Raw genomic sequence first — 12,747 nt, 5'->3', positions numbered from 1 at the left:
AGATTGGAAGAAGTGAAATAAATGTAGGAGATGACTAGAAAACGATCATTGAAATAGGAGGAAACCAGGAAAGTTTGATGTCATGAAAACCAAGTGAAGGAGAGTGTTTGAGAAAGATATGGGTCTGTTAAACAGTACTGAATGTTGCTGAGAGGCAGGTTAAGATGAGAGAAAAATGTTTATTGGATTAGATAACATTTTGTTGTTAGTGATTTTGACAAAAACTATTTTTCTTGAGTGTTAAAGGTAAAAGTCAGATGGAAGTGGGACAATATGATCAAATCCAGCACTGCTCAACGTACTGTCAAAACTGGTCTTTTTCTACAATTAGGGACATGGGAAGATTCAAAATAATGATGATGACAGTAGTACAAGAAAAGGGAAAAAAAGGAAATACTTTTTAAGAATTTTGAAAGAGAATGAAGAAAGTGGGAAGGGTATGTGTTGTCAACTCTCGGAAGTAGTTTCACTGTACTGTTTAGGGAGGGAAGTAGACAAGTGAAATGGAAGCTGAATCAAGTGATGGTTTTTTAAAAATAGATATAAGACAATTGTAACCTGTTTCTGTATGTCAGTGGAGGAGAATGGTACAGAAGAAGGAGAGGTAACTGAAGATATTGTAAAGTCTTTGAGAAGTCATAAGGGACAGGATGTGGGAATCTAAATATGGGATTGACCTTCTAAAGCAGGACTTAACGTCTTTCTGTTGAAGTGGAGAGAAAAAAGAAGTGAAGTGAAGTGAAGTCGCTCAGTCGTGTCTGACTCTTTGTGACCCCATGGACTACATGTAGCCTACCAGGCTCCTCTGTCCCTGGGATTTTCCAGGCAATAGTACTGGAGTGGATTGCCACTCCAGTGGAGTACAAATGCTAATTCTGTGATGACTGAAGTTATTGCCTAGTAGCTTCTGTTTTCTCAATGAAATGATGAGGCAAAGATAGCTGAGAGAGAAATTTAAGGAGCCAATATGTAAGGTATGAGTTAATCATCTTGGCGAATAAGAAAAAAATAATTACAGAGGGTTGTCAGTGCTGTGTATCCATTTGAGTTAGTAATAAAGTAGTAGTACTTTAAGGGTTTTTTTTTATGAAGGAGAATAATACTATTCCTGTTACTTTCAGATTTTTATTATTAATCTTTTTCTAGCAATTGCTTATATTATAAATTAGAAAAAAGATTTCCACAATCTTTCTTGTTCCTATTTTGATTTTGATAGGACATTCTGTCTGTGGTAGTTACCAGATTTTCATTTGATGTGACCAGATAATGGTTCAGCTTTCTCTAAAGGCATTCTCAGTTCATTCTGGGCCCTATGTATGAATTGGACTAAAGGGTACTTTCTTTAGTCCAGGGGTCCTTTGTAAATGTTATGTTGATCATCCTGCCAAAAAAATAAATGTACACCCCACCCATCTTATCCTTGGATAAGATTTTGGATTATAGTTCTAGTTACACTTTCTTCCTCTACTTCTCTACTTTCTCTTTCCTCATACTTCCTTCCACCTTTATTTCCCCAAACCAGTTTGGTGAGGAGGGATATTCATTTCTTGTTTTCTCCATTCACCTCTTTCTAGCGTATGATATAAATCTGTTCCTTTACCTTGTTTTTTAATTCAGTTTTTCCTGGATAATGTTATTGTAGCACTTAACCCATTTTATTATTCTGCTTGCATACATGTTTATTGTCTTCTATCTGTAGTGTGTGTGAAAGTCACTTACTTAATCATGTCCTACTCTTTGTGACCCCATGGACTATAGCCCCTGTCAGGCTCCTCTGTCCATCGAATTCTCTGGGCCAGAATACTGGAGTGGTTAGCTGTTGCCTTTTGCAGGGGATCTTCCCACCTTAGGGATGGAACCCAGGTCTCCCACATTGCAGGCACATTCTTTACTATCTGAACCACCAAGGAAACCCAGGGATCCTGGAGTGGGTAGCCTATCCCTTCGCCACAGCATCTTTCTGACCCAGGAACAGGGGTCTCCTGCATTGCAGGTAGATTCTTTACCAGCTAAGCTACCAGGGAAGATCTCAAACCCCTTAGTACAGGGAACATTTTTATATTATAGTATTCCCTTTATATGGAGATGTTTACCGATTAAATGAAATAGATGTTCTGCATATTGCTATTTGTCATTTTTCCCTTTTGTTAATTAGATGTGTTCTTGACCTATTTCTTTTTTTCCCTTCTTACGCTTGATTTTTTCCTTTATGTCTCTAAAATGGTTTTCTAAAACTTTATAATTTTGTCCTTTGAATGATTCCCCTGCACAATATGAAGGATTCCTCTTTTACATTCTCCAACCTCTTTCTGATTAGCATCATTCAGGAACCCACAGGATATTTCTATCTAGAGCTACAGTATAGGGACTGAACAATTTTAACATAGATACTTCCTGGCTCCATGAGGTTAACTACTGAATTCATACTACTGAATTTAGTACTAAATTCTTGAAACATCCTCCAGGTACCTACATAGTAACAACTTAAATGAAATAATTGAACTTAAAGGAGTTTTGAAATCTTCCATCCAATACAGTAGTACTTTTTTTGTTTGTTTTGTAAAAAATTTTTAGGGGATGTGTATTTTTCAAAATTGTTATTAGAGAACTTTTTTCCTTTAAACCTTTCATATGTAAATATCTCTTTAAGAAATATTTATTCAAATTAGAATATATTATCTGTGAACTTGACTAAACTTGTAGATTTAGCTTAACTTTGTTTTTATAATCTAATTACTACATAAGTAGAGGTTATGACAGTACATATTGTCCATTGTCTTTGTTTTCTTTCTGCAGAGATTAAATACATAATGGTTTTATGTTTCAGGGAAGTAAGCAATGGCATAGAAAAAAAAGGAAAGAAAAAATCTGTAGGTCGTCCACCTGGCCCATATACAAGAAAAATGATTCAAAAAACTGCTGAGCCACCTTTGGTAAGAGGATATATTGGTCTATGTTCTCAGAGCAGAAGTCTGCTTGAAATTACTGAGAAACTAATTTCTTTTCGTTACTTTTAGAAACCATTCTTTACATTTTTGTTTTTCTTTTCCAGGATAAGGAGTCAATTTCAGAGAATCCTAGTTTGGATTTACCTTGTTCTATAGGGTAAATAGAAAGTTATTTTTGCCTATCCTAGGAATTTTCTTCTTGGGGGGGAATTAGTATTTCTATTGTTATGTAATATAGTTGTTATACCGTTTAAATTCTTTTGTCTCAGGAGAACTGAGGGAACTGCACATTCATCCAATACCTCAGATGTGGATTTCACGGGTGCTTCCAGTGCAAAAGAAACTACCTCGTCTAGTATTTCCAGGCATTATGGGTAGATATTTTATGTTCTTATTCTTAACTAATTTTCCTCTAGAGTTTTTTCTTTGTAAAATGATGATTAAATACATTTTTAAGAATTGAAAGTGATACCAGTTTGTCTTGCAGCTTTTGAGATGCAGTCTCTATATAGATATCTTAGGTTGTTAATATTCATCTGAATATTTTTACTTTTCAGAGCATAGATGTTAAAATTTTCAAATTTGTCAGGAATTTTGCTATGTACACAAAGAAGAGGTATCCTGGTGTTTATAGGTGTGCTCTTTTCTGTGAGACCTTTTTATACTTTTAATATACAAGTGTGAATCTTTTTTTTAATAAGTTGGAATCAAGCACACAAACCTTTTTATTAGAAAAAGGATTTAGAAAGGCAACTTTTTCCTGAAGTCTGATGTATCAGGTAAGAAAAAAGGGCCAGAGCCATGAGCTTGCAGATTTTATACTTCCCTTTGTTCAATTTTTGTTTTCACAACCAAGCATTCTGTTAAACCTATGTACATTATCTTTTTTTTTTTTTGTACATTGTGTTGTTTAATTTTTAAAACAGTCTTTTGAGTTGTTTCCATTTTGTAGATAAGAAAACTGAGACTTAGAGGGTTTTTGTAACAAGCCCAAGATGGCATGTTCATTAGCAAATGAATACAAAACTGGGGTTTAACTTGGGCAGTATGATTTAGAATTTATTGGCTATATTATATTTTGACCTTGTTTTATAATATCATAAAATCTTTTAATCTCTGAACTCAAAGCTTGTCTTGTTTAGTCCCTTCACTTAATCTCTTAAGAGAACACAGAAGATAAAGAGATTTAAATTTGACCAATATCATGTTGAGCTATACTAAGGGTATAGTTTAGGCTTATTTCAATTTATTATATTACTTAACAGTAGGCCTAGAATTGATAACCAAGAGAACTTTTGTACTGGTTCTGCCATCAGTTAAAGCACATGTAAAGGTGTCTTTTATGTAATAGGTGCTTATTAAATATTTCTTGCACTGAGTGAATGAATGAACTTTCTTCTTTTTAATGATAAAAATGTTGACAAGATCTGACTTAAAAATCCTCTTGGTAAGTAAGAATTTGCCTTGTTGGCTTCATAAATCAAAATTTCCTCTGATTCTTTTAAGCTTAATAGTACATAGTTAAGGAAGAAAAGCTCTTCAAAGGTCAGCCCCAAGAAGGTGATTGAATTTAATGAAGGCGAGTGATAATCCATTTCATATAGCATTTGTTGTTTTGATTTGGCTGATTTTTATGTCAGCAAGGGTAGACAATTGTGGCCTTTTTTGTTCTGTAGATTATCTGACTCCAGAAAAAGAACTCGTACAGGAAGATCTTGGCCTGCTGCAATACCACATTTACGGAGGAGAAGGGGTCGTCTTCCAAGAAGAGCACTCCAGACTCAGAACTCAGAAATTGTAAAAGATGATGAAGGCAAAGAAGATTACCAATTTGATGAACTCAACACAGAGATTTTGAATAACTTAGCAGATCAGGAGTTACAACTCAATCATCTAAAAAACTCCATTACCAGTTATTTTGGTGCTGCAGGTAGAATAGCATGTGGTGAAAAATACCGAGTATTGGCTCGTCGGGTGACACTTGATGGAAAGGTGCAGTATCTTGTGGAATGGGAAGGAGCAACTGCGTCCTGACTGTAGGACTGAACATTATGTTCACTGCACTCTCATTTTCTGTAGGTACAATTCAAAACCCTAAAGGAGTCTGGCTTTTACTATCTTTAAAAAGGTTAAAAAAAATCACATAAGATGATACTAGCCTTAACATGTACTTGTCATTGTTACGGATATTGTCATAAAAAGATATCTTTTAAAAATCAGAGACTTAATTTTTTAAATCTTAAGATTTGTAGAATGTTTCTAGGATAGGATATTAAAAATGATTCAAACCCATGCATGGTGTTAGATAATTTTTCTAATTATTCCATTGAGTCAGTTTTTGTGGTTAGTGGTTCTCAGAGCAAACTGATCATGTAGATAGATAGCACAAGTATTTGGAGAAACATTGTCTGTTTTGTTACCAAAATGTTGGAAAAAATTTATTTCAATACCTTTTAGAAGTGCAGTGTATATAATGCCTACTAAAAGACTGTAAAATACTGAAATTTTCTTTCAAACAAAGTGTAAAAAATATATTGAGCCTGTAAATTGCTCTGTGACTAGACTTCATTGTCGTCTTAATATATTCTTTGCATGTGCATATATATACACACATGTGTATATATATGTGTGTGATTGATTATGTGACCTATGCAATACAAATTATGGGAATGGGCAGCTTTGGAGTATATATCCCATAATTCTTTTTTCAGGAATAGTTGCAGTATTTACACAGCAGCATTTCTTCTCAGGCTTTTATTGGGTGCTGTTGCTTGCTATGTATGAAGAGAAATGTGTCAAACAAGTTTAGTGTGTTCTGAAGAAGGGTGTGAACAACAGTGTTCATGGGCTTTTTCGAATGCTTTTCATTATCAGTCTTTGTAACTCAGCTGTTCAGTACCTAAAACAAATTCAAATAGTATGAACATTATCTCCTACTAGAAGTAACGTTTTCAGATTTTCATGGCACATTATGATTGTAAATGTCTCTCAGTTTTAACAGTAAGTCTATAGGAATCCCGTGAAGATTCCTGAAATGTCAGTAGTAACTGTTAGTCATGTTGAATAAGTGTAGTATGAACAAAGTATTTTATTGCACAGGGTTAACAAACAGTGTGTTGCCTGCGAGGCAGCTGCTGTTTTATTACAACATTACCTCTTGTTTTTATGAAATGTACCAAGATTTAAATTGATAACTTTATTTTACATGTGTTTTTAAAAAAAAAAAAAAGTTTTTTTTATCACCAGTGTTAGAGTTGTCTTCTGTTTCTTTTTGTTTTGTTTATTTGTTTTCTTTTTTAGCCAAAGAGTAAACAGAAGAATATTCTTATTTTGGTGGCTGTTCATTTTACTCTTAAAAGTGATTGATGGATTTTAGCCTAAAAATTGGAGAGTTTGCCACCAAAATGAAAAATATGTAAAGTGTAGTGATTACAGAGTGGTTAAAAATGTGGGTTAGTGCTTATTTATTCCATTGATTGATTATTTGACTGTTTATAAGAAAGTTGCTTTATTTCTTTAAACATCTTCAAAAGATGACCTTTTCTTGTCACATTATAGCCAAAAGAAGCAGAGAACTTTGTAGTCCTGCATTTGGTTCCTGGTTGGCCAGGTATAAATGAGCTTTACAAAAGTGCAAATTAAGAACTGTCACTTCTGTTTACCTCCACCAAAACTTGATTTTCCCCTAGCTATTAATTTAAAGTTGCCTTTCCTGCAGCTGCAATATTTTGAATAACACACAAGAGTTTGTGTTGATTTTGAATGTTTGTTTATATCTAGGGGTAATGGAAAATGTAAATCCCGTGTAACCTTATTCACTCCACCTGTATCATATTATTTCATTTTCCCCAAAGTCCTTTAATTCTAACTGAACACCAGCAGTATTTTTAGTAATTCTTTCTTTAGCATACTTGGAAGATGATTTATTAAGCTGAACTGTCTTTAGACGTAATTATTGTGAATGTCTGTTTTATTTTATCATGGTGGTTCACATGGCTCTGATGTTCAGTTTGTATTTTTGGAATTGCTTTACTTAGAATTAAAACAGACGAACATTAAATGTGTGTATTTTTTAAAGAGCTAATGAGTTTTGCTTCTGTATTTTGCTGAAAATACACACTAGTGCAGTAGATGGCTGCTTTTATCTAGCCAGGGAGCTAGAGTTTCTAGTTCTGTTGTAAATATGTTCACTTAAGTTAATCTTTATAAAACTTTACTTTCATTTTCCTCTTGTCCTCCCAATAAATATTAATAATTACTTCATGCTCATCTTATATGATCCTCTGAAGAAATAAATTATGTTTAGCCAGATGGTACACTTTATACTTGAAAGGCAAGGTATCTCCCTGTTGCCAAACTTCAAAAAAATTCAACTTTTCAACCGTTTTCTTCTTCCCTATATAGAAGGTGTTAGGGTTTACATAAAAGGATTTCTTTTTTTCTTTTTCCTGAAAAGCTTTGCCCCAGGCTACAGAAAGAAAAGATGTAAAAATAGTATACCTTATTCATTTTTACTCAAATATATTTTATAAATACCCTGATAGTCATGAATAAATATGGATTCTAAGGCCTTTAGGTGATCAAACAGAATATAAGCTATCAGAGTTATTCTGTCAGTTCTAATGTAAGAGTGATGAAGTCAGATCTTATCTTGTTGGATTTATTTTGTTACTGAATGTTTAATAGAAGTGAATGTTCACTGATAAGTTTGAGGGTATTTCTTCTTGTTTTATTTGCAAGGTATGTTTAGTTTCTATTGTGTATATATTAAGATTTCTGTTAGTGTTAGGGTAGAAATAATTTTGGGGCTATTTGATTGAGTTTTTATTAGGTATTATAAAGTTTTGCTTGGAACCTAATCTGATTTGTATAGTTATAGCAAACTTGTACTCCAGTTCTAGGGTTGTTTGAATGAGAATATAATGGCAAAGGAGATGTCTGTGCTACGTTGGACTACCTTTATGAATATACTTCCAGAAGTCTCCTTCAGTTTCTTCTTTGGCAGTTGACCAGTCATGTTCTTTCCTCAGGGGAATAAAAATTTGATAGTTAAATGTAAAGTGAGAGTTTTATCATGGAATTTGTTTATAATTAGTAGCAGGTAAGAAACTTGATATCTGTCTGATACAGATTTGAAGATGGGAGGAACTGTGAAAGCAAACTGATTGGCTTTCTGAATAACAGATAGATAGGAGCAAGTAACTTCTAAGTCATAATGTCAAAATATCTTAGAGCAGTAAATGGATCAAAATGTAATACTGTATTTATATTTATAGTTAGAAGAAGGCAAATTAAGCAGTTCATTCTTTATTTCTCGCCTTGCCTCACTTTTACTCAATAAAATCTCTTTCTGCCTTTTTTTTCCTTCTTTTGGCCTGTGGCATGTTGGATCTTAGTTCCCCGATTAGTGATCAAACGGGTACCCCCTACATTGGGAGAGCAGAGTATTAACCATTGGACCACGAGCAATATCACACTCTGCTTTTTACCCATGTAGTTTCTCTTTGTCGGAGATGATGCTTGGATGCTTAGTAGTAGCTCCTCACTTTTGCAGTATCTTCAAGGAATATGATTTCTCATTCAAGAAAATTTTCCACTGGATTTAAGCAAGCCAACAAATGAACAAAACCTTCATAGATGATAAAATAAATAAAACTTTCATAGATGATAAAACTTGATAATACCTAATAAAAACTCAATCAAATAGCCCAAAAATTATTTCTACCCTAACACTAACAGAAATCTTTATGTACTCATTGCATAAAGCAAAACTATGTCCTGTTTTAAAATTACTAATTTCTGTTCCTTATATTTAATGAAAGGTATTCAGTCCTTTTTTCCCTTCTATCTTATGACCTGCTTTCCCAGTTAGGGGGGAATATTTTTGCCACACAAATGGGGTTTAGGAGTAGGGTTAGAGGAGCCAAAAAAATCTTAATGATTTTTAGCCCTCCAGAACTCAAAACTCTATGTGACAGAAATCTTATTCCTTTTTATTTACTTTTGAGTTTTCTTGACTATCACAAGAGCAGCACTGACATCGAAGTCATGGAACATATACAAGATAATTTTAAGATCAGTGCTGGCAAATGTATAGCTGTATTCCAGAGAACTTTGTTTAGTCTTGAACTCACTTAGTGAGAGGAGGGTCTACATATGCCCATTGGCTTCCACTGACTCTTTTGTGGGTTTCATTTATGTTTGATCCTAAGTACTTGTATGTGACTTGGACTTGGAGAATTAAATAAAAGTAAAGCTCAAGTTTATTTAACCCATCATTAACTCTGTTAGGTGCAGAAAAGAAAAAATATTGAATGTAGAATGAATGTCAAATGAATGAATGGAATACCTAGCAGCTAGTTCAAAGTAATTTTTTCATATTAAGCAAACATTCAAAATAAGCTCACCAAAAACAGTTTTTTTTTAAAGAAATTAAGTTTTTCTAATGTTTTACTTTTCCTGAGAAATACCACCTTTGAATAATTTTAAAATATTTAACTATATTGCTATTGTTATGTGTTTATAAAAATGGCACATGTAAATTTAGAATCAATTTACAGAAGTAAATAACATTGAAAGTTATTTGTAATGAAACTATAATAGGAGTATCCAGTATTAATAGTATTGTACATGCTTGGTGAGGGGATTAGAATTTTCTATACAGAACTAGTGGAATGTAAGGAAAATTTTCCTGTACAGAATTGAGACAAAAGATTTTGTGAGAATTTGGATACCCTTTGAAATCATGTGAAGCTTGCTTAGATGCATCTGAAGTTAAACTTCTTGAGGAGACCATGAAAGTTTAAGCAGATGAAGCTTTTTAGAGACAGTTTTGACAGGGAATGCCTACTGATTCATGAAAGATTGAGGCACACTTTTGGTTCCAGCTGTGTTTCCCTATATTGCCAAATCTCTTCTAGAACCCCAAAGCATATCTGTAAGTTCCATTGATTTTTTTTTTTTCCCCTGCTTTTGGTATTATAATTTTGTATAACCACATAGTGACTTTCTGTGTTTTTCTTACCTCTAGATACAAGTTATCCAATGAAAAATTATGTCATAATTGATACTTCTTTATAAACCATAGTTTACTCTTTAAGCAACTTTAAACTCTTGAAGACCATAAATGTTTAAAAATGCCACTTCATTGAAGATTTTTCTAGTTATTAAGTGCTTCATATTTCTAATAACACCATTCTTAGCATGCTAACTTTTTCCTAGTTACTGAGAAATTGTGAACATTGATTTATTTTATGTTGCTGTAATATGGTGGTACTTTCAGGGATCTGGATGTGGGTAGGGGACTCTAGTCCTTAATCACTTAGGCTGCGTGATGCTCTTACATTTGTCTACTTTTCACATATCTTTTGTGTTAGTCCCCAAGTTAATAATCCATATTTATTCACAGTGTATTGAGCAGCTTTCTTCCTATTTGTTTCTCTAGCTTCTAAACATTACTAATTTACAGTAGACTGGGAAGAACTTTAATGAGGTTTTCCGGAACAAATAGATAACCACTTCAGTCAAAATTTAAACCTTTTTCTACCCACAGTTCTGATTGTTTTTAGAGATTTCTTTTGATGTAGACCATTTTTTAAAATGTCTATTGAATTTGTTACAACTGCTTCTGTTTTATGTTTTGCATTTTGGCAGCCTGGGATCTTAGATCCCTGACCAGGGATTGAATCCACACTTTGCATTGGAAAGCGAAGCCTTAACCACTGGACTGCCCAGGAGGCTCTAGATTCCTGAGTAATGAATCAAGACTGATTCCTTTGAGAAAGAGTAAATGCTAAATGCTTTTTTATACTGTTCATTACTCAAAACAAGACTTTTTTTTGTTTTTTCCTATTTGACATTTTATTGATCAAAATGTTTATGATCATAAATTGCATTAGATTTTGTTATCAAACACATAAGATAGGTTTTCAACTGTCTTTGAATAGTTGAATGTAGAAAATAAATATCTTTCATTTGCAGGTACTTAAGAGTTGGAAAAATTTCTTCAACATTCTGTATTCCATCTTGTATTATAGAAGGCTCTGTCTCTTCATCTAGGAATTTAAAGCCTTGATTGAGAAGACTTACTGGTTGGCAAAATAGTTTTACAATAAAAGCCATAGAATCCTATTTAGCTAAGGCAGTGCCAGCAACTACCATAAAGACTGAATTTCTAATTTTCTATTTCCTAGCTTTTCACTGCAGAAAATGCATTTTTTGAAAGAAATTTAGACATTGGTTATACAGATTGGATCCATTTTTCTGATGCAAAAATGTAATTGCTTACTTATACATTACAGTCTTGCATTTTGCATGTGTCTCTTGAAGGTGCAAAGCAGGTTCAGAATAAAGAGGAAATGCCAAAGAAATGAAAATAACTTTGATCTATGATGAGAAGAGAGACATTTTATCATGTCTTTTTCTGTTTAAGACTAAGAAAGTGTCATTGTTCTTGACATGAAGTCTTCCCATCTTAGTCCTATTCCATTTCCTTGTTTTTGTTATCTGACTTACAACAGTCCCTTGATTTGAGAGGCTGTATTTCTTTCTTAAGTCCTCAGTAAGTCCATTGAATAAAACAATTCTCAGCCTTTAGGTTGTGCACTCTTTTTCAGTTGACATCCTTGTCTTGAGTAATAAACAAGTTTTGTTTTGTTTTTTAATTTTTTATGCTTCCCATTTTATAATACATGAGTGGTTGATATTTTTTGAAATCTTGACTTCTGGATAAGTGAGATAAGACTATAATATAAGCCAAAGTAGGTGATTCTTTTGTGGCTCTCTAATCAATCCTAAGATAGTAAAAACTGCGTAGCAAAAAAAAAAAATCAGTGGGCTTGTTAGAGATAAACTCTTTACTGGAAGAGATTTGGTGATAAAGGGTGGCAGGATTCAAAACCTTTCCTCCATAAAACTAGGTGAATTCAATAGACTTTTCCTTTCCAAAAAGGTGTTCAGCATTGGCTCATGCTGTGTGTGCATTATGAAAAAGTGAAAGTGTTAGTTATTCAGTCATATCTGACTATGACTGTGTGCCCCATGTACTATATGTAGCCTGCCAGCCTCCTCTGTCCCTGGAATTCTCCAGGCAAGAATACTGGAGTGGGTTGCCATTCCCTTTTCCAGGAGATCCTCCTGACCCAGGGATTGAATCCATGAGTCACCAGGGAATCCCATTGCATTATGGGAAAGATAAATAAGGTTTTGTCCAGTTTGCACTTGTCATATAATAACAAAGTTATTTTAGAGAATAGCAAATTGACATGGTGTTACTCCATGCATATATTCAATAGTCATAAAAGTAGTCTAAAGGAATAGACAGGAGGTAGTATTTCAGTCAGAGCAGTAATTCCATATTAATTTTCTTGAGTTTACAGGTTATTAAATGAATATAAGAATTGAATAGTAGTAATTTAACTTTTTAGTACCTTAAGTGCTAAAATTATGTGATTGCAATTGAACAAAATGCCAAGCTTCAGGGGATCATAATTTCTAATGAAATAGTTTTACCAAATTCATGTAATTGTATATCAGCTAAATTTGGTTTATTATATTGGCTAAATAAGTCAGGAAAAAGTGTAAAATAAATTACCTATGCTCTTTATTGTCTTTATGTGGAAGGTATAATTTAATATGTCTCAGTAGGGTTAAACTCTTGAGTTTTTGAAAATTTTTTAAATAAGTTTTTAAAATTTGAAAATGTTTTAAAAATAGGTTTTTACTTAAAAGTAGTACTTAAAGACTGATGTTTTAAATTTTAATTTGCATTTATTTGGGGTTCCTTTCTAGAGAAACTGTG

At 33.2% G+C, this 12,747-nt stretch overlaps 1 protein-coding gene across 6 annotated transcripts in view; it reads left to right on the top strand.

The window, feature by feature from the left end:
- Positions 1 to 11,776, top strand: part of MTF2 (metal response element binding transcription factor 2) — a 79,092-nt gene extending 67,316 nt beyond the window's left edge. For all 6 annotated transcript variants that reach the window (XM_040232295.1, XM_040232294.1, XM_040232297.1 and 3 more), the window contains 4 exons: positions 2,828 to 2,933; positions 3,053 to 3,105; positions 3,218 to 3,322; positions 4,625 to 11,776. In XM_040232295.1, coding sequence (XP_040088229.1) covers positions 2,828 to 2,933; positions 3,053 to 3,105; positions 3,218 to 3,322; positions 4,625 to 4,982 — 622 coding nt within the window. In that variant the 3' untranslated portion in view covers positions 4,983 to 11,776. The remainder of the gene's footprint in view (positions 1 to 2,827; positions 2,934 to 3,052; positions 3,106 to 3,217; positions 3,323 to 4,624) is intronic.
- The last annotated feature ends 971 nt before the right edge of the window (positions 11,777 to 12,747 follow it).

Source organism: Oryx dammah, unplaced genomic scaffold, assembly GCF_014754425.2.
Source record: "Oryx dammah isolate SB20612 unplaced genomic scaffold, SCBI_Odam_1.1 HiC_scaffold_28, whole genome shotgun sequence".
Classification (NCBI taxonomy): domain Eukaryota; kingdom Metazoa; phylum Chordata; class Mammalia; order Artiodactyla; family Bovidae; genus Oryx; species Oryx dammah.
The sequence above is the reverse complement of the archived record's forward strand: the minus strand, read 5'-3'. Positions and strand labels throughout refer to the sequence as shown.